The sequence below is a fragment of the Piliocolobus tephrosceles genome, chromosome 1 (genome assembly GCF_002776525.5).
Source record: "Piliocolobus tephrosceles isolate RC106 chromosome 1, ASM277652v3, whole genome shotgun sequence".
Taxonomy (NCBI): Eukaryota; Metazoa; Chordata; class Mammalia; order Primates; family Cercopithecidae; genus Piliocolobus; species Piliocolobus tephrosceles.
The window spans coordinates 199,751,856-199,774,415 of record NC_045434.1 but is presented as its reverse complement, the minus strand read 5'-3'; the positions used below and the strand labels follow the sequence as shown (position 1 = coordinate 199,774,415).

Here is a 22,560-nt window from a genome sequence, read left to right as displayed (position 1 = left end):
GCCTGTACTTAATCCTTCCTCCCTCATAGATGTGGAAAAATTTGAATTTCCAGCTGTGGTCCGCGGACCAAACTTTGAGTAGCACCACCCTACTCCACTTTGCCAACTACCCGGGTTCTCCAACAGGCATCCCCACAGCCTGCCCTTCCAAACCTCACTCTAGAAAGCTGGGAGGCCAGGGGCAGCGGGTTCCAGGCTGAGCCCGGGGTCACTGGGTCTTGAACACCGGCTTGCGCTGCAGCCGCAGCACTCTGTACGTGTTGAGGCCGGGCACGTCGAAGCCGGGTGACAGCCCGTGGTGATCCAAGGGGTAGAAGTTGACCAGCTGCCCGTGCTGGGCCTCAAGCGAGAGCCATGCGTCGCCGAGCGGCAGTGTGCAGGGGAACTCGCGGGCCACGTGCAGCTGGAAGACGCGGCCGTGCAGGTGGCGCAGCGCCAGGGTGCGGAACGCTGGGGGCACCAGCGCCTCCACGCGTGGCCCGAACTGGCGCAGGCGCAGCTCGCCCGCCGGCCCGGCGTGCACCTCGTAGAAGGTCAGGTTAGCGAAGGTGAAGTAGCCGGCGAAGGGGTGCGCGCTGGGCGGCGGGGCCGGGCCGGGCTCGGCCTCCCGGAGGGCGCGCTCCAGGGCGGGCAGGAGCTCATCGTAGGCCCGCGCCACCAGGTCGGGCCCGGGCGGCCGCGGCCCTGCCAGCAGCAGCACCAGGCCCAGGCGCAGCGGGGGCACCAGCGAGAAGGTGGCGGCGTAGCCGTCCAGGTCGCCGTCCTTGCGCACCACCCGGTAGCCCCGCTGCGCGTGGAACTCCCACGGCGTACCCGTCTCGTTGGCGAAGTAGGCGCCCGGGCAGGCCAGCAGCGGCGCCAGCAGCGTCTTGGCCGCGTCGGGCCGCAGGAGCCGCCGGGGCCCGCTGCCCAGGAGCGCCACGGCCAGCTTGGCCAGGTCGGCGGCGGTGGAGTACATCTGGCCCGACGGCCGGTACCAGCCCAGGTCATAGAGTGGAGCCGGCCGGCCGCTGCCGTAGAAGCCCGCGGCCAGGCGCGCGCGCACGGCGGGCGTGAGGTCGAAGCCGGTGTCTGCCATCCCCAGCGGCTCCAGCACGTTCTCCGAGACCCAGCGCTGGTAGTCGCCCTGGGCGGTGTGAGCTGCCAGGACGTGGGCCAGGAGCGAGAAGGCCAGCGTGCTGTAATGGCACCTGGAAGAAAAGCAGTGTCAACTGGGATGGGGCCCCTTCTCACCTGCCCACACTGTCCGAAATGCCACCAGTTTCATGGGACTGGGGTGTGGGCTGGGAGGGAACCTGCTCCCCTGCATTCCAGGTGGTCAGACCTGTAAAAGACTTTGGAGCATTGACCCTAACTCTCTCTTCTACCTCTGGGAAGACCAAGGCCCAGAGAGAGGCAGGAAATTGCCCGGGGTCATACAGCAGGTTGGAAGAGGGCTGGGCTCAGCGGTGCACCTGGGAAAGCTGTCACACAAATCTTATTGGTCCTTCACACTTTAGTATGATTTACCTTATCTAATGGAAAATTAAAGGCTTACACTGCTCTGGGGAAACAAAAATGATAGTGACCATGTATGAGGCAAGTCTCACCCCTCCCTTCTTCCAGGCTGCGGCAGACACCAGTAACCAGCAAGAGGCCTCTTTTCTTTCCCAGAGCAAATACAGTTTCAGAATCTCTAAAATAGTGCCTCAGAAAGGTGCAAGGATGGGTGAAAATTCACATATTCTACTAGGCATTCCTGAACTCTAGGCCAACTTCCTTATTTTTGCAGATGAGGAAGATTAGTTAGATGAGTTTCACAGAGATAAAGTGCATCACCCAAGGTCACACTGCAGTAAGTTATTCAGAGAGCTGAGAGGAGGACTCCAGCCTGAAGATGTCCAAGCATCTCCTCTCTGCATCACCTGGATCCTTTCTTCCTTAAGAGAAGTGGGTCCTGAGGTTCAGCATTTGGAGAAGCAGAGGGACAAATCTGGAAAAGGGTCACTGACCCAGAGGCTCAGAAGGGGGCCCCTGAAGCTGGGGGTGCCAGCTGTCCTCTTTCCAGCCCCACAGCCCCACTGCTCCCAGAGTGGGGCTTCTCTGTTCAGTGGCCACCCAGCTACCCACTCCTCATCTGGTCAGTAACCCATTTATTTCCAACCTGGCAAAATCTGTATTCACCTTGCTTGTTTGTTCAGTGTCTCCCTCACAAGAGTGCAAACTCCATGAGGAGCAAACTCGGTGTTTAGCACCTTCTGGGCAAAGTAGGTGCTCAATAAGGTGAATGGAAAAATCATTCCATTCGAACAGAACAGGATTCTGGGCCCAGCTCTCGCCTGCCTTGCTGGCCTCCCCTCTCTAGGCCTTGGCCTTTCCAGCTGGGGAGCAGGTCTGTCCTGGCTCTGACTACCTAGAATGAGGTGATGTGGGCTCTTTCCCAGGCAGCTGTGTCTCCCCAGGAGGCTCCTAACGTGAGGCTGGGCATCAAATTATCCTCCTTACCTGGTTCCCGGGTCCACCACCAGCACATCATCCTTGAGCAGGTTCAGGGCCTCCTGGGTGCTGCCCTTCCACAGCAGCGAAGTGGAGCGCAGCCTTCTGGGCAGCCCTACGGAGGAGCAGTGGTCAGACTTACCGGGCCTGGCTGAGAGTGGGATGGTGGGCCCCTGGCTGCACTCCCTCCCCACCTTCCGTGAGTTGAGAGATAACAACAACAAATTGGTTTTTTAAAAAAGAAAATCAGCCTAGTGTGGACTCCAGTCCTGCCTTCTCCTGCCTGTGTGTCACTGGGCAGGTCACTGGGCCTCTCTGAGCCCCAGTCCTTCATCTGTAATATAAGGGAAATAATCCTTGTATCCAAGGGCTGATTAGATTAGATTAGATAAAATGTTTAATATGGTGCCTAGCACATACTAACTGCTCAAAAAATAATTGCTATCATCGACTATAGAAAGTTTGGGGCTGGGCGCAGTGGCTCATGTCTGTAATCCCAGCACTTTGGGAGACAAAGGTGGGCAGATTGCCTGAGGTCAGGAGTTTCAGATCAGTCTGGCCAACATGGTGAAACACCGTCCCTACTAAAAATACAAAAAAAGTAACTGGATGTGGTGGCGGGCACCTGTAATCTGGTGGGCAGATTGCCTGAGGTCAGGAGTTGCAGATCAGTCTGGCCAACATGGTGAAACACCGTCCCTACTAAAAATACAAAAAAAGTAACTGGATGTGGTGGCGGGCACTCAGGAGGCTGAGACAGGGGAACTGCTTGAATCAGGGAGGTGGAGGTTGCAGTGAGCCGAGATCATGCCAATGCACTCCAGCCTGGGCGACAGAGCAAGACTCCATCTCAAAAAAACAAACAAAAATAAGAGTTGGTCCAGGTGGGGTGGCTCACACCCATAATCCCAACGCTTCGGAGGCTGAGGCGGGAGGATCACCTGAGGCCTGGAGATTGAGACAAGCCTGGGCACCACAGCAAGACCCCATCTCTACAAAAAATAATTAGCTGGACTTGGTAGCACATGTCCTAGCTTCTTGGGAGGCTGAGGCAGGAGGACTGCTTGAGCCCAGGAGGCCAGGTTGCAGTGGGCCATATTCATGCCACTGCACTCCAGCATGGGACACAGAGTGAGACCCTGCCAAAAGAAGAAGAAGGAGAAGGAGAAAGAGGAGGAGGAGGAAGGAGCCCTAGTTCTGTGTGTGGGAGTGACACCTACCACATCCATTGACTAAGACTCAGGCCTGAACACACTTTGTAAAAAGGACGCCGTGGGCACTTGAGGGATTCCTACTTTTTAGGGTTGATGGGTTTATGACTGCAGATATGACCAATCAAAGGCATTTGGGGCGGGGCAGACAGTACCTGCCTTCTCCTGCTTGGCTGTGTCAATCACAGCGAAACACAGCACCCCTCCCTCTAAAGGCCAACAGAGGATCCTTCAGAAGCTTTCAGAGCAATCCCTCCACATCCACCTTGCTTTGTTCCTGATCCTGCCCTGCCCAATTCCTGTGCCCTGGCTTCATCTTCCAGTGCCAGCCTGCTCCTGCCCCCAACCTTGTTGACTTCATCTTGACTTGTTATCACAGCTTTATGATTATAAAATAATTTATTTTAATAAGTAATTAATTTACATGATTCAAGAGTCAAAGGAAATCAAAGAGCATACAATGAAAAATTTTCCTCTTACCCTTGTCCCTAGCCACCCATTTCCCCTCCCTGGAGGCAACCTAATGTTTCAATCTCTTTAGCTCCCTTCCAAAGGTATTTGATGCATATATAAGCTAATATATATACTAAATATTATATATAATATATAATATAGATAAGCTAATACATATACGTGTGTTATATAATATGTACATTACACATATATTCATATACACATATCCATTATATATGTATATATTATTTTAATTATTTATATGGTAGCATATAAAATATGCTGTTACACGCTTTTTTCCTACTTAGTATTCTCTCTTATTCCATCTCAGTACACGCAGCACATGATTATCCTTTTTTTAGGGCTATACAGTGTTTGATTGTACAGCTGTGTCATAGTTCATTTAGCCACTCCCATATTGATGGACATTTAGGTTGTTTCAGTCTTCTGCTATTACAAACAGTGCTGTAGTGATCAACTGGGTATTATACATCCTCCATGCAAGACATGGGTGAGTACATCTATAAGAGAATCTCCTAGAAATGAAATTGCTGAGTCAAGGGGGACATACGTTTTAAATTGTGATATTACCAGTTGCCCTCCATATGGCTGCACCAATTTAAATTCCCAGCATTGATGGGTAAGAAGGTCTGTTTTACCAAGACCTCACTAACTCAGGGCGTCCATCATGTTCATCTTTGCCAGTCTAATGAAGGAAAACATATCTCATTATAGTTTTAATTTATATTTATGTTGTTATGAATGAAGTTGAGCATCTTTTAATATGTCTTAATTTTTTTTTTTTTTTTTTTTGAGACAGAGTTTCTCTCTAGTCACCCAGGCTGCCATCTCAGCTAACTGCAACCTCCACCTTCCAGGTTCAAGCGATTCTTCTGCCTCAGCCTCTAGAGTAGCTGAGATTATAGGCACAAGCCACCATGCCTAGCTAATTTTTTTATTTTTAGTAGAAACAGGGTTTCACCATGTTGGCCAGGCTGGTCTCAAACTCCTGAGCTCAGGTGGTCCGTCTGCCTTGGCCTCCCAAAGTGCTGGGATTAAAGGCATGAGCCACCACACCCAGCCCTTAATATTCTTTTTTTTATTATTATTATACTTCAAATTCTAGGGTACATGTGCACAACGTGCAGGTTTGTTACATATGTATACATGTGCCATGTTGGTGTGCTGCACCCATTAACTTGTCATTTACATTAGGTATATCTCCTAATGCTATCCCTCCCCCCTACCCCCTACTCCCAGCCCTTAATAGTCTTAAGAGTATTTTCTGTGAGCTGTCAATTCTGTTCCTCTCCTTTACCCATTTTTCTGTTGAGCTGTTGGTCTTTGTAATAATTTGTAGGTGACTTTTATATATTAAGGGAAATTAGGTCTTCCTTGTAGAATTGTTTACAAATATAGGCTTTTGTTTTTAGAGACCGGATCTTACTATGTCATCAGTCATAGCTCAGTGCAGCCTTCAACTCCTGGGCTCAAACGATCCTCCCACCTCAGCCTCCCAAAATGGCTAAGACTACAGGTGTGTACCCATCATGCCTGGGCTGTTTTTTAAAATTTTTAGAGATATGGTCTTACTATGTTGCCCAAACTGGTTTAGAACTCCTGGGCTCCTCCCACCTCGGCTTCCCAAAGCACTAGGGTGACAGGCATGAGCCTCTGAGCCTGTCCTCATATTGACTCGTTGACGTGCTCTTGCCTTCTCAACTTGATTTTGACCTGCATTGATGGGTAAGACCTGCCAACTCATCTTGATGTTTCTATTTGGTCTAAATGTCCAGGCTTCAGTTCAGCTTTTACCTCTAGAGATGTTTCTTTCGTTGGCCCACCACCCACGTCCCGTGAGTGGGACGTAGGGCCAGTTCAGAAAGCAGAGCCAAGTGTGAGCCCAGCCTGGCTGGATGAGAACCTGCTCCTCAGCTTCCCCACCTGAAATGGTCTGGGTCAGCCTGAGTCAGCTCTGAGACTCACCTGAGAGCTGGCTGGCCATCCTTCGAAGGGTGACAGGTGAAGGCCTTGGAGCAGGGCCCACCTGCTCCAGCCTGTCCATCAGGCCCTGCTGTTTGGGGGCTGATGCCAGGCCCAGCGGGTTGTTAATGGTGAAGGTGCTGGCGTACCGCTCCAGAGGGTCATCTAGGGAGGCCACAATGCCCTCCTCCCACAGACGGTACAGCATGAGAACGGGAAAGATCTTGGAGATGCTGGAGATCCTAGATAATGTGGGAAACACAAGGGGTCAAAGGGCATCCTGTTGGTCCCACAACCCACCTCCTGCCCCCAGCCTGCAACTTTTTAGTATTCTAGAAAAGCACTGCATCCCTGCCTAAGTCAACATTTCCAACAGAAACTAACCAATCTCTGTGGCGCTGCCTTTGGGATGCTTGAGAACATAACCAGAAGCCGAGGGGCTGAGGTGGGATGGACACCCTGTGCCAGGCTCTCTTCCAGCCATTTCCCATTCAAGGACAGACCTGGGTTTGGATGGTGCCTCTGCCTCTCATTGGTCATGTGGGCTTGGGCAAGTTTCTAGACCCATCTAAAATTCAGTTTCATTGCCTGCTTCACCGGTTGTATTAATAAAAGAATGGAACGAGGTTGTGCATGCAAAGTGCCTGTCTACATACCTGGGAGGTGGTAAGTGTTCAATACATGATAGCACATATAGCTATTGGCCCCATGCCTGGCACAGAGCAAGTGCAGTTTAAGTACAATTCCTTCTGGACTCCTGTAAAACCCACAGTGTCCCCAGGAACAAATGTGTTCACTCTGCATCGTGAGCTTTGAGGATCCTTCAGGCAACACGCAGGAGGAGAGACTCCATGTATGCAATTGAATGTCTCCAGCTGTTTCGGTCTGGGCCACTGCTGCCACTTGAAGGGACCTGCGGCAAGGACTCAGGAACTGGTTATGGTTCCTTTGTGGCACATGGTCAGGGTTGGGGGGATGGGCACAAGGTAGCCTTTTCTAATTTGGGAGGTTTAGGGCTAAGGTTCTTTCCAGAAGGGATTCCTTCCTGACCTTTTACCCCTGTGATGTAACATTGGGCACTCACTGGTCCTCTCTGGACTTCAGTCTCCTCTTCTATAAAATTGTCAAGACGTCATAATAGGCCCTGGCAGATTAGACCCCAGCCATGTTTCTCTTCAGTATCTTTATCTCCTAGGTCCCCCTTGCCCTCCCATCCCTTACCCCTCCACAGGACCCTAGAGATCGCCCAGCTGACCTGTACATGGTGTACTCATTGGGGGCCCCAGAAGCCGGGTCTGAGCCATTCTTCTTCCCAAAGTTCCCTGTCCAGAGCACAGTGTCATTGTGGATGACAACTGCAGACATGGCAGCCACGCCTGGGGCAGACATTGCCTGGCGCAGGATGTGGTCCACCTTGAGGGAGAAGAACGGGTGCAGTGACAGGCGCCCCTGCCCTCACCCTCAGTAATCATCCTGCACAGCCACCCTCTTCCACAGCCACACCCTGCGTGCAGCACCCCAGGGAGCCTCCAAATCATGCCCCATGGGCTGGGGTCCCCAAGGTTGGGCTTCTTCATAAGATGTTTTCTCAAAGAAACAGTTTCTTAACAAAATTCAAAAGGAGAGGGGATTAAAACGATTGCTTTAAGGCCAGGCATGGTGGCCCATGCCTGTAATCCCAGCACTTTGGGAAGCCAAGGCACGCGGATCACCTGAAGTCAGGAGTTCAAGACTAGCCAGGCCAACATGATGAAACCCTGTCTCTACTAAAAATACAAAAAAATTAGCTGGGCATGGTGGCAGCCACCTGTAATCCTAGCTACTTGGGAGTCTGAGGCAGGAGAATCGCTTGAACCCAGGAGGTGGAGGTTGCAGTGAGCCAAGATCTCGCCACTGCACTCCAGCCTGGGCAATAAGAGCGAAACTCCGTCTCAAAAAAAAGAACTACTGCTTTAGTCAAACCCATGTCTGATGCCCTGGAAAACCTCCAATAGGTCTAGCCTGAACCCCTAGTGTTGGGGAATTCACTATTAATACAGGGCCCCAGGCCCTCTTTGCACATCTGTTTATTTATTTATTTAATTTTATTTTTAGATGAAGTCTCACCCTGTCACCCAGGCTGGAGTGCAGTGGCTCAAGCACAGCTCACTGCAGTCTCGATCTCCCGGGCTCAAGTGATCCTCCCACCTCAATCTGTGGAGTAGCTAGGAGTACAGGCACATGCTACCACACCCAGTTCATTTTTAAATTTTTTCATAGAGATGGCATCTCACTCTGTAGACCAGGCTGGTCTCCAACTCCCGACCTCAAGCAGTCCTCCCACCTCGGCTTCCCAATGTGCTGTGATTACAGGTGTGAGCCGCCTCACCTAGCCTGAACATTGATTAAAAATACCTCATAACTTTCAATGTTGAAGTGCAATGATGATGATAACAGCTGACATTTATTGGACATTTAGAATGTGCCAGGCATGGCATGAAGTGATTTTCATACATTGTCTCCTTTCATCCTCATGAGTCAATGCTAATTTCTGCCCATTTTACAGATGAGAAATGATAGCCTGTGAGTTAGGAAGTGACTTGCCCAAGTGGCTACTGGCTGATGCAATCAAGATTGGAACCCTGTGCTAAGTCCAGCCCCACTTCTTTTTTTGTTGTTTTGGTTTTTGGCTTTTTGTTTTTTGAGACCAGAGTCTCGCTTTGTCGCCCAGGCTGGAGTGCAGTGGCATCATCTCTGCTCACTGCAGCCTCCACCTCCCAGGTTCAAGCGATTCTTCTGCCTCAGCCTCCTGAGTAGCTAGGATTACAGGCATGCGCCACCACATGCAGCTAATTTTTGTATTTTTAGTAGAGACGGGGTTTCACCATGTTGGTCATGTTGGTCTCGAACTCCTGACCTCAGGTGATCCGTCCACCTAGGCCTCCCAAAGTGCTGGGATTACAGGCGTGAGCCACTGCAGCTGGCCCCTACATCTTAATTAACCTCCAGACCACCTTGCCAAGTGATTTTACATACCCTTGGCTGAGCTCAGTCCACCTCCACTTTCCATCCCTGCACTAACTTTGCCCTTCTTTTTTTTTTGTTTTTCTGTTTTTTGTTTTTTGTTTTGAGACAGAGTCTCGCTCTGTCACCCTGGCTGGAGTAAAGTGGCGTAATCTCAGCTCACTGCAACCTCCACCTCCTGGGTTCAAGAGTTCTCCTGCCTCAGCCTCCTGAGTAACTGGGATTACAGGCATGTGCCACCATGCCCAGCTGATTTTTTTATATTTTTAGTAGAGACAGGCTTTCACCATGTTGGTCAGGCTGGTCTTGAACTCCTGATCTCATGATCCACGCATCTCGGCCTCCCAAAGTGCTGGGGTTACAGGCGTAAGTCACCGCGCCCGGCTCTAACTTTGCCTTTCTGAGCCTCTGTCTCCTCCTCTATAGATAGGGATTCATGAGGAATGCATGTCAGTGGTTACGTGGCAATCGCACATACCAGGTGCTCAACAGAAGGCAGCATGGTTATTACTGTTGCTTTTTTGAAAATTTGCTATAACTCCTGAAAGCCACATAGCACCCTTCTGCTCTCTCTCCTTCACAAAAACCTTTCAGGTATTTGCAAGCAGTGATTTTGTCTCTGCATTGGCCCACGCTTTCTCTTCTCGGGACTCAACAGCCCTTTCCCTTTAACTGTTCCTCGGATGACAGTTTCGAGTCTCCCCCATCATGCTGCGGCTCATATACTTCTGATCATGTTTCACTTGTCTCCATGTCTCCCAAGGTGAGTGACCCAAGTGGCTGGGGTCTGACTGGCACAGACTAGAGCTGACAGACACCTCCCTCTAGGGTTTGGCCATCCTGCAATGGTAAATGTTGTGCTGGAGGGCATGGAGTGTTTAATAGTATCGCGGTGGCCTCTGCAATATGGGCTCTGTCATCCTCTCCCGTCTCAGCTTCCCTACCTCCCACCTATGGCCTCTCAGTTCTCTGTATGTGTCATGTACTTTCTGCAGCCTCCAGGCCCTTGCACGTGCTGTTCCATCTGTCTGGAGCACACCTCTCCATTCCCAGGTTCCCTCACCACGCACATGTCATCTGGGCATCTGCTACTTGTTCACATCTCAGCCTAGACACCACTTCCTCCAGAAGCCCTCCCTAACTCTAAGGCCCGTTCCTTTGTGCCTCCAAAGTCCTCTAAACTTTTCTTAACCTCACTCTTGCCCCAGAGTTATAAACGTTTGGTAGCTTCACTGTTTCTCTCACTTCCAGATTAGTAATTTCTTGAGAGCAAGTCAGTGTCTTCTTCCTGCCATATCTATAGTGCCTAGCACAGAGTAGATGCTCAAGAAATACATGTTGGATGGATGGATGGATGGATGGATGGATGGATGGATGGATGAATGCCATTGCCAGCTCAGAAGGACTGCCCTCCGCTTCATCACCCAGGCCCAGCCCCCATGCCCAGTTCCCTCCTGGGTCATCACTGACCTTTTCCAGGGCCTCCTTCAACACAGGGAGTGGGTGGGCCAGGGGCACAGGCTCAGGGTGCCGGGGACACATCCTCACAGGGGCAGAGGTCTCCACTGGTCCCAGGGAACCTGGAGGGAACATCACATGGTGAGGAGGAGACAGACATCAGGATAGGAATCTAGGGGGAAAGTGGCAGCAAGGGCCAGAGCAGTGCCTCGAGGACAGCCCTCCCCAGCCGAGCCAAGCCAGGGGATATTAGGGTGCAGAGACCAGCCATAGCTCCTGAGAGGCCTATGGAGCAGCATGTTTCCTTGGGGAGGAGGCACAGCCCTGCAGGCCACAGCTCCTGGTTGGTGGACACTGTACTCCCCTCTCTCTTGCTTAACAAACTTCCCATCTCCCTGTAGTCAGTGGACTTAGACCATTCTGGCTGCGTGGGGCAGGCTTCGCCATGTCTGTCTGTCTGTCTGACTTGCCTTCATCCTGATTATGTGTTTGGATGGACTTCAAGCCCGCTTAGGACCCAGGCCTAAACCACAGCAACAACTTATTCTCTCACCAGAGCTAAGCATTGGGGCTTTGGGAGCCTGAGTCAGTTCTGCCTTTGTCTGGGTGTGTGACTTCCTCGGCATCTCAGGGGAGAAGGTGAGGTGCTGGCAGGACAGGATTCAGGCTCTGATATCATCACAGCAGCACCCAAGCCTTTTCCTCTAAGTCTGGATGGAGTGTGAAGGAGGATGAGCACCCTCCAGGACTATTATTACATCCTCCTCGTCTTCCACTGCACCCTGAGACTCCATCCAAAACTGACACAAGGTCCCTGTGGTAGGTTTCATATGACCATAAATTCTATTTTTTTTTTTTTTTTTTTTTTTTTTTTTTGAGACAGTCTCACCCTGTTGCCCATGCCGGAGTGCAGTGGTGCAATCTCAGCTCACTGCAACTTTTGCCTTCCGGGTTCAAGCGATTCTCCTGCCTCAGCCTCCCAAGTAGCTGGGACTACAGGCGTGCACCACCATGCCCGGTTCATTTTTGTATTTTTAGTAAAGCCAGGGTTTCACAATAATGGTCAGGCTTGTCTTGAACTCCTGACCTCAGATGATCCACCCGCCTCCGCCTCCCAAAGTGCTGAGATTACAGGCAGTGCTCAGCCATATGACCATAAATTCTGTCAGCTCCTTCCACCTTCGAAGCTGGCTGGCTTTGTGGCTGGCCAAAAGAATGAGGCCGAACAAATTGCGACCTGCCTAGGCTAGACCTTACGGGGCTTACTCCCTGCGAACACTGCCACCTTGTGGACGGATCTGGGATAGCGGCCTTGAGAGGGAGAGTCCACGCTGAGGGAGAGGTCCCTCCTCCACCCACCACCCCGCTGTCTCAGCTGACTTGCCCACTGCACCGGAAAGAGCCCAGGCTAGACCAGCAGCAGAGCTACCAGCCAGCCCACAGAATTATGGGAAATAATCACTTGCTTTGTCTGAAGCCATTAGGCTTTGGGGTGATTTGTTACTTAGCAATAGATAACCGACACAGTCCCAAACAGGAAAATTACAAACCTTAGGGAGGATTTCTCAACAACCCCATGACATGGGTTTCACAGAATAGGGTGGTCCCAGCTACAGCCTAGGCTTTGCTCAGCCTGGGACCCAGGTAGGGGCTGGTGTCGACAGTGGTGCTCCTCCCACTTTAATTGGGAAACAGAGGGCCTGGTAGGCATCACTAGCAGTGGCGGCTCCTTTATTAAGCCTTGACCCACCCAGGAAGGAGAGGCTCCAAGGCTTGGCAGCTGCTGCCCCTGAACACCTGTGAGTTGCTCCTATTGAGGTCTTAGATACATCTGCAGGAAGGTCTTGAAAGGGGGCTAGAGCCCGGAGATTCCATCATGGTGGCCAAAGGCAGAGGAAGGGAAACACCGTTTGCTCTTTCTTTGGTGTCCTTGAATTTTACCCCCAAACTGGGTGTCTTGAAGAACCCCAGTGGAATCAGGATCCTCATTTTATACACGAGGGCATCAAGGCACAGAGAGGACGCAAGACTGTCCCAAAGATGCACAGCTAGTAACAGCTGGACTCAGAATGGAGGCCAGAGCTTCTGAGTCTAAATCTTATAGTCCTCCCCCTACACCCTAGAATCAGGGTGGCAGCTCGAAGCCCAGGAGGACCCAGGGGGGCTATGGGGAGGAACTCTAGGCTGTCTCTGCACTCACCAGTCTTCAGCTTGGGGAGGTGATACTGCCACAGGAAGCAGCCAGTCATGACCACTGAGAGCAGGCAGAAGAAGCTACAGATGGCCGGCAGGAGCCACTTCTTCTTCACTTTCAGCAAGCTGGGCCGCCAGCCAAACTGGGAGAGCAAGGACATAGGGTATAGTCCCCTTGGGGGTCAGTCAGAGGGAAGAGAGGGACCCTAACCTTGGCCCCTCCTAGGTCTCAGGTTAGCCAGACGTCACAAAAGCCCACAGCTTTGGATAAATTTCACAGTTGTGAAACCAGTGCCCTTCCCAGTGTGACTCTTTCAATAGTTCTGCCCTGCAAAAGCACCCACCCCTCTGCTTGCTGTACCTCGTTCCTCTATGGACTTAGTGAAATACCGTAAGACCAGCTGAAATGCCACCTCCTCCAGGAAGATTTCCTCAGCTCTCCTGTATTAGTCTGTTATCAGGCTGCTAATAAAGGCATACCCTTTATTAGCCTTTATATTTATAAAGGAAAGAGGTTTAATTGACTCACAGTTCAACATGGTCGGGGGGGGGCCTCAGAAAACTTACAAGTATGGCATATATTTCGTTCTTCTACTTATATAAAATGTCTAGATAGACAACCCATAGAGACAGAAAGTACATTACTGGTTGCCAGGGGATGGGGGGTAGCAAGGAATGAAGAGTCACTGCTAATGCCTTTGAGTTTTTGAGGGGGCAATGAAAATGTTCTAAAATTGATTATGGTGCTGACAGCACAATCTTGTAAATATGCTATAACCACTGAATTGTACACTTAACAATGGTGAATTTTATGTCATATGAATTATATCTCAATACAATTCCTTGAAAATAATAGTACCTACTTGTATTCAGTTGCAAGGATTAAATAAGTTAATAAATTAGAATAGTAGCTGGTACATGATAACACTACATATGTGTTAGCTATTATTGAATGCCTCCTACGTGCTAGGCACTGAGCCAGATATTGAGGATATACTGATGAACACAAAGGAACTCTTCCCTGCCTTTAGGAGGTTTACAGTTTTAGGAGGAGATGGGTGTTAACCAAATATTTCATTAACTCCTCCTTGCCTACCTCCCTTTCTCAAAGGCACCTCTTCCACTTCTGTCCTACAAACGTGGTATTTGTCCCCCTTGCCGCCTCTATCCTCAGTACACACACAATCCCCCAGTGGTGAATTACCAAATCGGAAATGAAAGGAGGCATCACTACAGCTCCTACAGAGAAATATTACGAACAACTTTATGCCAATCCATTTGACAGTTTAAATGTGGACAAATTCCCTGAAAGACTCAATCCCCAGATGATCTCATGTACAAGGACACCAGTCACATGCTAATGGTTTCTGATTCTCTCCTGCCCAGCTCTCTCCCCTCTCCTTCAGACTCCCATTTCAACTCCCTGCAGAGCATTTCCACCTGGAAGTCCTCAAGTATCTGGAACTCAACATCCGGAGCAGAAAACTCACTTGTTTCACCCCCTCCTCCTTCTCTCGTATTTTCAACATCAGTTTGTGGCACCTGCCTCCACTTAGTCATGCTTCAGGTTCTGCCTGGGCCCCTCTATGTCCTTCAATCCCTACCTCTAGTCAGTCATCAAGCCCTCCTGGCCTGTTATAATTAGAAAATATTTCAAGGTTACTGAAAAATATACACTGGGCCCAGCGGCTCACTCCTATTATCCTAGCACTTTGGGAGGGCAAGATGGGAGGATCACTTGAGCCCAGGAGTGTGAGAACAGCCTGGGCAACATAGTAAGATCCTTTCTCCTCAGAAAAATTAAACATTGGCTGGGTGAAGTGGCTCACACCTGTAATCTTAGCACTTTGAGAGGCCAGGATGGGTGGATCACTTGAGCCCAGGAGTTCAAGACCAGCCTGGGCAACATGGCAAAACCCTGCCTCTACAAAAAATAGAAAAATTAGCCAGGCGTAGTGGTGTGTGCCTGTAATACCAGCTGCTCAAGAGGCTGAGGTGGGAGAATCACTTGAACCTGGGAAGTGGAGGTTGCTGTGAGCCAAGATCATACCATTGCACTCCAGCCTAGTGACAGAGCGAGACCTTGTCTCAAAATAAATAAATATAAAAATAAAAATTAGCTGAGTGTGGTGGTACATGCCTATGGTCCCAGCTACCCAGGAGTCTGAGATGGGAGGATTGCTTGAGCCTGGGAGGTCGAGGCTACAGTGAGCTATGATTGCACCACTACATGCCAGCCTGGACGACAGAGCAAGACCCTGTTCCTTGCTCTGTCTCTGTCTCTCTCTCTCTCTCTCTCTCCATATATATGTATACACACACACATACATACATATATACACACACACACGTATACATATATATAATGGTGCCATATATATATATATAGAGAGAGAGAGACTTATAATGTAATGAATTCTTGGGCACTTAACGCTCAACTTTGTTGAATCTTAACATTTTATCGTAGTTTTCTCATATACTTACATTTTTCAAATATACTATGTCATTACTTATTTACTTTGTCTGTTCAGTTTCCCCATCCCATAAGGATTGTTGTTTGTTTTGTTTACTGAGGTATTCCCAGTACCCAAAACAGTTCCTGGAACATAGCAGACCCTCATAAATATTTGTTAAATGAATGCTGGATGAAAATAAAACATTCTAGGTGGAGTTGAAGCCCTCTGCGTACCTTTCATGGATCTCAGTCCCTTCCTACTCTCCCCAAATGTAACACCCATGCTGATCTTGGTGTTTATCATAATTATGCACATGTTTATTCTTTTACTATTTATGTTTCCATAAACAGCATGTAGTATTGTTTTGCACATTTTTGAACATATATAAATGATTTCATACTGTATAATCCTCCCGCAACTTGCTTTTTATTCAATTAGCTAACTACAGTTCTGGGTTATTCATTTTGACTTCTGTGGAGTGTGCTGTTGCATAAACATACTGAGTAGTGTAGTAGTTAGAGCCTGGGGCCAGGCTACCTTAAAAACATGACTATTGGCCGGGCACGGTGGCTCATGCCTGTAATCCCAGCACTTTGGGAGGCCAAGGCGGGTGGATCACAAGTTCAAGAGATGGAGACCATCCGGGCCAATATGGTGACACCACCCTGTCTCTACTAAAAATACAAAAAAACTAGCTGGGCATGGTGGCATGCACCTGTAGTCCCAGCTACTTGGGAGGATGAGGCAGGAGAATTGCTTGAACCCAGGAGTTGGAGGTTACAGTGAACCGAAATTGTGCCACTGCACTCCAACCTGGCAACAGAGCAAGACTCCGTCTCAAAAAAAAAAAAAAAAAAGTGACTATTTTACAGTCGAGTTGGGAATCCTGTGCTAAAAGTGAAATTTCTGGGTGGCAAGGTACAGCCATCTTCAACTTAGCCACATACTGTTCTGTTCCTCTCTGAAGCTGTCATTCCAATTTTTACTCGTCCCACCTTTAATTCTCATTGCTGTTAATATTTTTAATCTGCATCTTCTTGGCGGCTAATAACATTGAATACCTGTTCATGTGTTTCTTGTACGTATTTGGGTTTGATTTTCTTCAGTTGGACTGTTCTCCTTTGCCTGGTCTTTTTCTATTCTTTTTTCTTTACTTATTAGAGTTCCTCATACACTCTTGTTTGTGGCTTGATTTTCACTCTGTGTTGATAACTTTTGTGGAGAGGTAGAATAGTGTAGTGGTGAATCCATGGCCAGATTGCCTGATTTGCAATCTTAGCTCAGTCACTTACCACTGTGTGACCTTAAGAAAATAAGTTAACTTCTCTGTGCTTCTGTTTCCTCACCTGTAAAATGGGGATGATAATAGTACCTAACTCATAAATTTGTAAGGATTACATGAGTTAATATATGAAAATAACATTCTCTGGCACATCGTAAGCCCTATTAGCTATTGCAGTATTTTGGGATTGTTTTGAGACAGTCTCACTCTGTCACCCAGGCTGGAGTGCAGTGATGTGATCAGGCCATTACAGTATTTTTGAATAGGAGGGCTTTTGGTTTTGGTTTTGGTTTTGGTTGTTGCCAAATTTACCAGTATTGTTTTTTTGGTTTGCGTTGTGTATATAGTGCATGTGTGTGCTTAAGAAATCTTTCTTTACATGGAGGTCAGAAATAGAGGTTTTTGTACTTTCACACACAAAAGAATTTTTGGTTATAGAATAAAGTAGGGATCCAATTTTAAATTTTTCCATATGGATAATCAGTAGTCCGGTACTATTTATTAAATACACCAACCTGTCCCCACTGACTCTTATGCCAACTCTGAAATATATCAACAGTCTGTACATACAGACATCTGCCTTCTGGGCTCTGTTCCAGGAGAGTCTCGCTGAGTTTATGTTCCATCCCTCCCTGTCCAACCCAGCACTCTCTTCCACAACAAAGATCGCTCACATGTTGAGCACAGTGCGCCAGGCTCTGTTCTACAGGAAACAATCTGGCAAGAGAGACTTTCTATGATCCGACTCCGACAAACTCCACGAGCCCATTCCCTGCCCCTCCCCTGGCCCCTGTGTCTTTATGCCCCATCTACCTCCTGCATCATTGCCCCTCTCTGTACTTTTGCACCTGCCATTCCCTGGGGCTGTGGTTTCCTTTTATCCTTTTCCATCAGACAAACTGTGTTCTTCCCTTAACACCCATAGGCATCTGTGAAGCTTTCTCATTCTCCCCCAGACAGAGCTGCTCATGGTAACTGGCTACTACTGGCTTCTTTGTCTAGGTGCCTATGAGGTAAGGATTCTCTGCAGTACCAGCAGAGAATTCCCTCCTGGCTCTTATGCCTTGGACACCCAGTACCCCACCGGGCACTAGCAGGTTCTCAGGAAATTCTTTTGAACTTTACATGGTCCTGCAAGTTGAAAGACTTGGGTTCAAATCTTAGCTCCACCTCATGAGTCAGTTGTAACTCTGGACAAGTCTCTTCCCCTCTCTGAGCCTCTACTTCTCCAGGTGTTGAAGACGGTTGGGCTACTTGTAAATAATTTACTTTTATATCTGGAAATCTTATGTGATTTCAAAAGTGTCTTTCAGCTGTAGAATCTGGGGTTCTCACTGAAATCATCTTTGGTCATAATACCCAAAGACTGGAAACAACCCAAATGCTCCTCAACTGGTGAGTAAACAGACAAACTGTAGTAAATAGACATCTACACAAGGGAATACTACTCAGCAATGTAAAGGAACGAGCTATTGATACATGCAATAATGTGGATGAACCTCAAAGGCAAGATGCTAAGTGAAATAAGCCAGACTAAATGGCTACAGACTATAGAATACAACTTATAGAAAATTCTGGAAAAGACAAAATGATAGGAACAGAAAACAACTCAGTGGTTGCCTGGGGGTAGGGATGGGGTAGACTACAAAAGAGCAGAAGGGACTTTGGGGAGGTCATGGAACTGTGCTACATGTTTATTGTGGTGGTGGTTATGGTATTGTATACATTTACTGAAACTCATAGAACTCTGGGAGGCCGAGGCAGGAGGACCACTCGAGGCCAGGAGTTCAAGACCAGACTGGGCAACATAGCAAGACTCCGACTGTACAAAAAAATAGAAAAAAATTGCCAGGCTTGCTGGCATGCACCTGTAGTCCCAGCTACTTGGAAGGCTGGGGTGTGAGGATTGCTTGAGCCCAGGAGTTAGAGGCCGTAGTGAGCTATGATCATGCCACTGCACTCCAGCCTGGGCAACAAAGGAAGACCCTGTCTCAAAAACAAAAACAAAAAAAAAAACTTCATAGAACTGCACAGATTTTATTTCATGTAGATGATACCCCAATTTTTATAAAATAAAGCCTTTAAAGATCCCAAAAGCACTGGGATTCTCCACCTGTTGGAGGAGTAACCCCAGATACAAAGGAGTGAATGGAAGGCTCTCAGATATTGCTGCAGGATCACATGGAAGATAGTCCCCTCCTAGCATGAACACAGAGCTGCAGGGGCAGTGAGGACCCCTTGGTGGGAAGGCAGCCTGCTATCCCCTAACTGGCACCTAAGGTGTGACCAGCAGGTCCTTAGCTTATTTTTAGGTGAAGAATAAAATTCAGAGACATTAATTGACTTGCTGAGTCCACAGGCAGTGAATGGCAGAGCTGAGATTCAAGCTCTGTAAGATGCACTACTCCGCTCCTCCTCAAAACGCAGCTGGGATCTCTGCATCCCCAATTTGTAGCCCTCCTCTGGGGCCCAGCCTCATCTCAAGTCTGTCTCCAATCTCAGGATTTATTCCAACAGACCCAAAGGTGGGTCAGTATTTAATCTCTAAGCTGCTTGCCAGCTGCTCACAGTTTGACTTGCAGTAGCCACTAGAAACCTCTCTCCTTTCCCTTCCCAGCTAGAAAATTGCTGGCAGCAGGGGAGGGCCCAGGAAGAACCAGGCTTTCCCAAACCCCAGCTATAACACAGCTCCGCCACCCCTCAACCCCTGCTCCTTCTCAGGTGTTCTGTGCCCCAGTCACCCTCACCTCCTTCCTCATGCTCACAGCCCACTCTGGGAAGACTACTCTTTGTCCAGTCATTCATTCAGAAAACAATCCCCGAGGGCTTGCTGTGTGCTGGGCCACATCTGCCCCCACAGAGCCAGCAGGACGGTGGCATAATCAGACACAAGGACCTGGGGCCAGGGAAGCAGGACTTGACTCTGGCTCTACCACTCATTCTGGACAAATGACCTCACCCTTTTGAGTCTCAGTTTTCTCATCTGCATAATGCAGATAACAATTCTTCCTACATCTTATAGGGTTTAGTTGAGAATAAATAAGATAGTGCATGCAAAGCCCATAGAGAGCTGTTCACCAACTGGTAGCTAGAGGTGTAATAAAGGGCTTCAGGGCTCACATATACAGATGAGCTCAGCCTAGGGGGAGGGAGGAGGAGGAGAGAGTCATTGAACAGGTAGTTGGGGATGAGCTTGGGTCACTCCAGACAGAGGCCTCTGGGGATGTAAAAAAGGAAGAGGGGTTAGTTTCTGGTTTGTTTTGAGAATTCAGTGACTTTAGTAAAACATTTGAAACTGTTCCTAAAACATTTGAAACAGTTCCTGGCCTGCAGGTACAAGCTCTAGAGATGATGATGATGACGATGACGATAATGATGATGATGATGATGAAGGTCATGTGGGGGGGAGTTAGCCCAATATTTGAAGCCAGCAGGATGGTGGCATGGTCAGACATGTGTCAGAAGCTGACACATGGTGACGGCTTCTTGGGGCTGTGCCTCACCTCGGCCTTCATTCTCTCCAAGGCATGGAAGATTCTGGCTCTTTGAGGATTCGGCAGGAGATCCTGTAAGCAGGAAACTGAGTCAGAGGAGTGAAGGCAAAAAGAGATCCTGAGGGGCTGGCAAAAAGAGGAGGGGAACAGAGAAAAGCTAGAAAACAAGGAGGGTAGCCGAGGATGCAGGGGACCAAAGTAACCCTCTCCTTCACATGTCCCCGCTCCCAGGTGAGAGAAACAGCAGGCTCAGAAACCCCTGCCAGGTGACCCAGCATCCCCGTTTGTCCAGGACTGTCCTGATTTTAGCACCAAAAGTCCTGCATTCCCAGAAACCCCTCAGTCCCAGGTAAACGGGACCGTTGGTCACCCTGCGTGCCCCTGCATTGAATTCCAGCTCCTCTTCCCCCCACCGCCCGCCACCCCCCTAAGCCTGCTCAGAACAATCTTGGTTAGGCCCTCAGGCTCTTGGCTACCACTTACCCTCTTCAGAAGGTGCCAGCAAGAACAGGGCAGTTCAGGCCCCAGCTTGGCCAACCAGTGCCTCTGGGAGTCCCCTGTGTTCCAGAGGACAGGAATGGCTTCCCAAGCTCTGAGGCACAGGCTTTACCAAGCTCTCCAGGGGCCGGCAGATGTGGCGCCTAATTTCCCCAGCGCTAATCCCTCAGAGTGCCTGCTGCCATGGGGATTAGCTTCTGGGGTCCCCGAGCAGCGGGGAAGCAGGGGAGAGCTGTCAGGGAACATTGGGTAACACCGTGTGACCTGAGTGCTCCAGGCTGGTGAAGAAAGGAACACTCTCTCCAAAATGAGTCTCTGCCAAACCCAGTGTGGACAAGAGATGTCAGGAGGCCACCAGGGTCACTTCCAGCTGGGAAGGGAAAGGAGAGAGATTTCCAGGCTTGGTCTGACCCCACACGAGCTCCTCAGGCACCTCTGAGGAACCCAGAGCTCCAAGGAACCAGTTTGAAGACCACTGGGGTCAGCCTAGTTGTGAAACATTCAGATAACCTGGGTACAAATATTAGTCTGTCACTGCCAGTGTGAGCCTGTGTGACCAGGGATCATAACCTCTTTGCCTCACATCTATAAAGTGGGGACAATAATACCACCTTGGTTAGTGTGCAGGTTAAATGGAATGTGCTCATGAAGCAGGCAGCCCAGAACCTGGCACCCAGTAAGTGCTCCATAAAGTTTGGCTTCTTATCATAAACTTGGCATTTTTTTTTTTTTTAAGACAAGGTCAGCTGAGTATGGTGGCTCATGCCTGTAATCCCAGCACTTTGGGAGGCCAAGGCAGGAGGATGGCCTGAACCTAGGCATTTGACACCAGCCTGGGCAATATAGTGAGATCTCATCTCTAGAAAAAATTTAAAAATAGCCAAGTATGATGGCATTGCCCTGTAGTCCCAGCTACTCTGGAGGTTGAAGCTGAAGCATTGCTTGAGCCTGGGAGGTGAAGGCTGCAGTGAGCCGAGATGAGATTATGTCAGTGCGCTCCATCCTGGATGACAGAGTGAGACTGTCAAAAAAAAAAAAAAGTCGTGCTCTGTCACCTAGGCTAGAGTGCAGTGGTGCAATCAAAACTCATTGCAGCCTCCAACTCCTGAGCTCAAGCAATCCTCCTGCCTCAGCCTCCTGAGTATCTGAGAATACAGGCAGGCACCACTATGCCCAGCTAATTATTATTTTTTAATTGCTTTTGGTACAGATGGGGGTCTCCCTTTTTTGCCCAGCTAGTCTTAAACTCTTGGCCTCAAGCGATCCTCCCATCTCCACCTCCCAAAGTGCTGGGATTATAGGTGTAAACCAAAAATAAAATTCTAAGGCCCCCAACCATCTGAATGGACTTCCTTCTCAGCCAGGGCACTCTTAACGTAACCTGAAAGATCAAAAGACTGGTTTAAGCCTTGATGGGAAGTAAGGGTCAGATGTGACTCATCATACTTCTCCAGCATAACATCACATAACAAATAAAGAAATCAAAATAGTTTAACCCCAAATATATTCCCTTGCTATATCTCAAAATTGCCCTGCAAAGTTTGTCTCTCGTGGGAAAAATCTACATTCTATAGAGAATCCTCTTCCTTTTCCATTTCCAGACCCAAGAGATAATCAACACTCAGCAACCGTTTTAAGTCCCATAAGAAAACATTGTATAACCTATTCTCTCTGAAGCCTGCTAGCTATAAGCTTCCTCTGCACAATAAAACTTTGGTCTCCCCAATCTTTTAACCCAAACATTTCCTTTCTATCGATCTCAGTTCCTCAAACTCAACCAATTGTCAACTAGAACATTTTTAAGTTTACCTATAGCCTGGAAGCCCCCACATCGAGCTGTCCCACTTTTCTAAACCAAACCAATGTGCATCTTAAATGTATTTGATTGATGTCTCATGCCTCCCTAAAATGTATAAAACCAGCCAGGCATGGTGGCTCACGTCTATAATCCTAGCACTTTGGGAGGCAGAGGCGGGCAGACTGCCTGGGGTCAGGAGTTCAAGATCAGCCTGGGCAACATGGCAAAACCCCATCTCTACTAAAAATACAAAACA

General features: G+C 48.8%; 1 protein-coding gene across 1 annotated transcript; it reads right to left on the bottom strand.

The window, feature by feature from the left end:
• Positions 1-208: 208 nt before the first annotated feature.
• On the bottom strand, positions 209-20,581 carry LACTBL1 (lactamase beta like 1). The gene is made up of 8 exons (XM_023219287.2): positions 20,492-20,581; positions 20,018-20,134; positions 12,784-12,919; positions 10,596-10,705; positions 7,378-7,535; positions 6,126-6,364; positions 2,485-2,590; positions 209-1,190 (listed from the first exon to the last, which is right to left on the bottom strand). Exons 2-8 carry the CDS (start codon positions 20,027-20,029, stop codon positions 209-211), a joined length of 1,743 nt encoding a protein of 580 aa, XP_023075055.2. The 5' UTR covers positions 20,030-20,134; positions 20,492-20,581.
• Between the last annotated feature and the right edge of the window lie 1,979 nt (positions 20,582-22,560).

Coding starts and splice junctions, on each gene's coding strand:
- LACTBL1 (XM_023219287.2), bottom strand. Junction 10,706..12,783: donor CCTCCCCAAGCTGAAGACTG/GTGAGTGCAGAG, acceptor TGTTCCCTCCAG/GTTCCCTGGGACCAGTGGAG. Junction 1,191..2,484: donor GTGGTGGACCCGGGAACCAG/GTAAGGAGGATA, acceptor CTTTTCTTCCAG/GTGCCATTACAGCACGCTGG.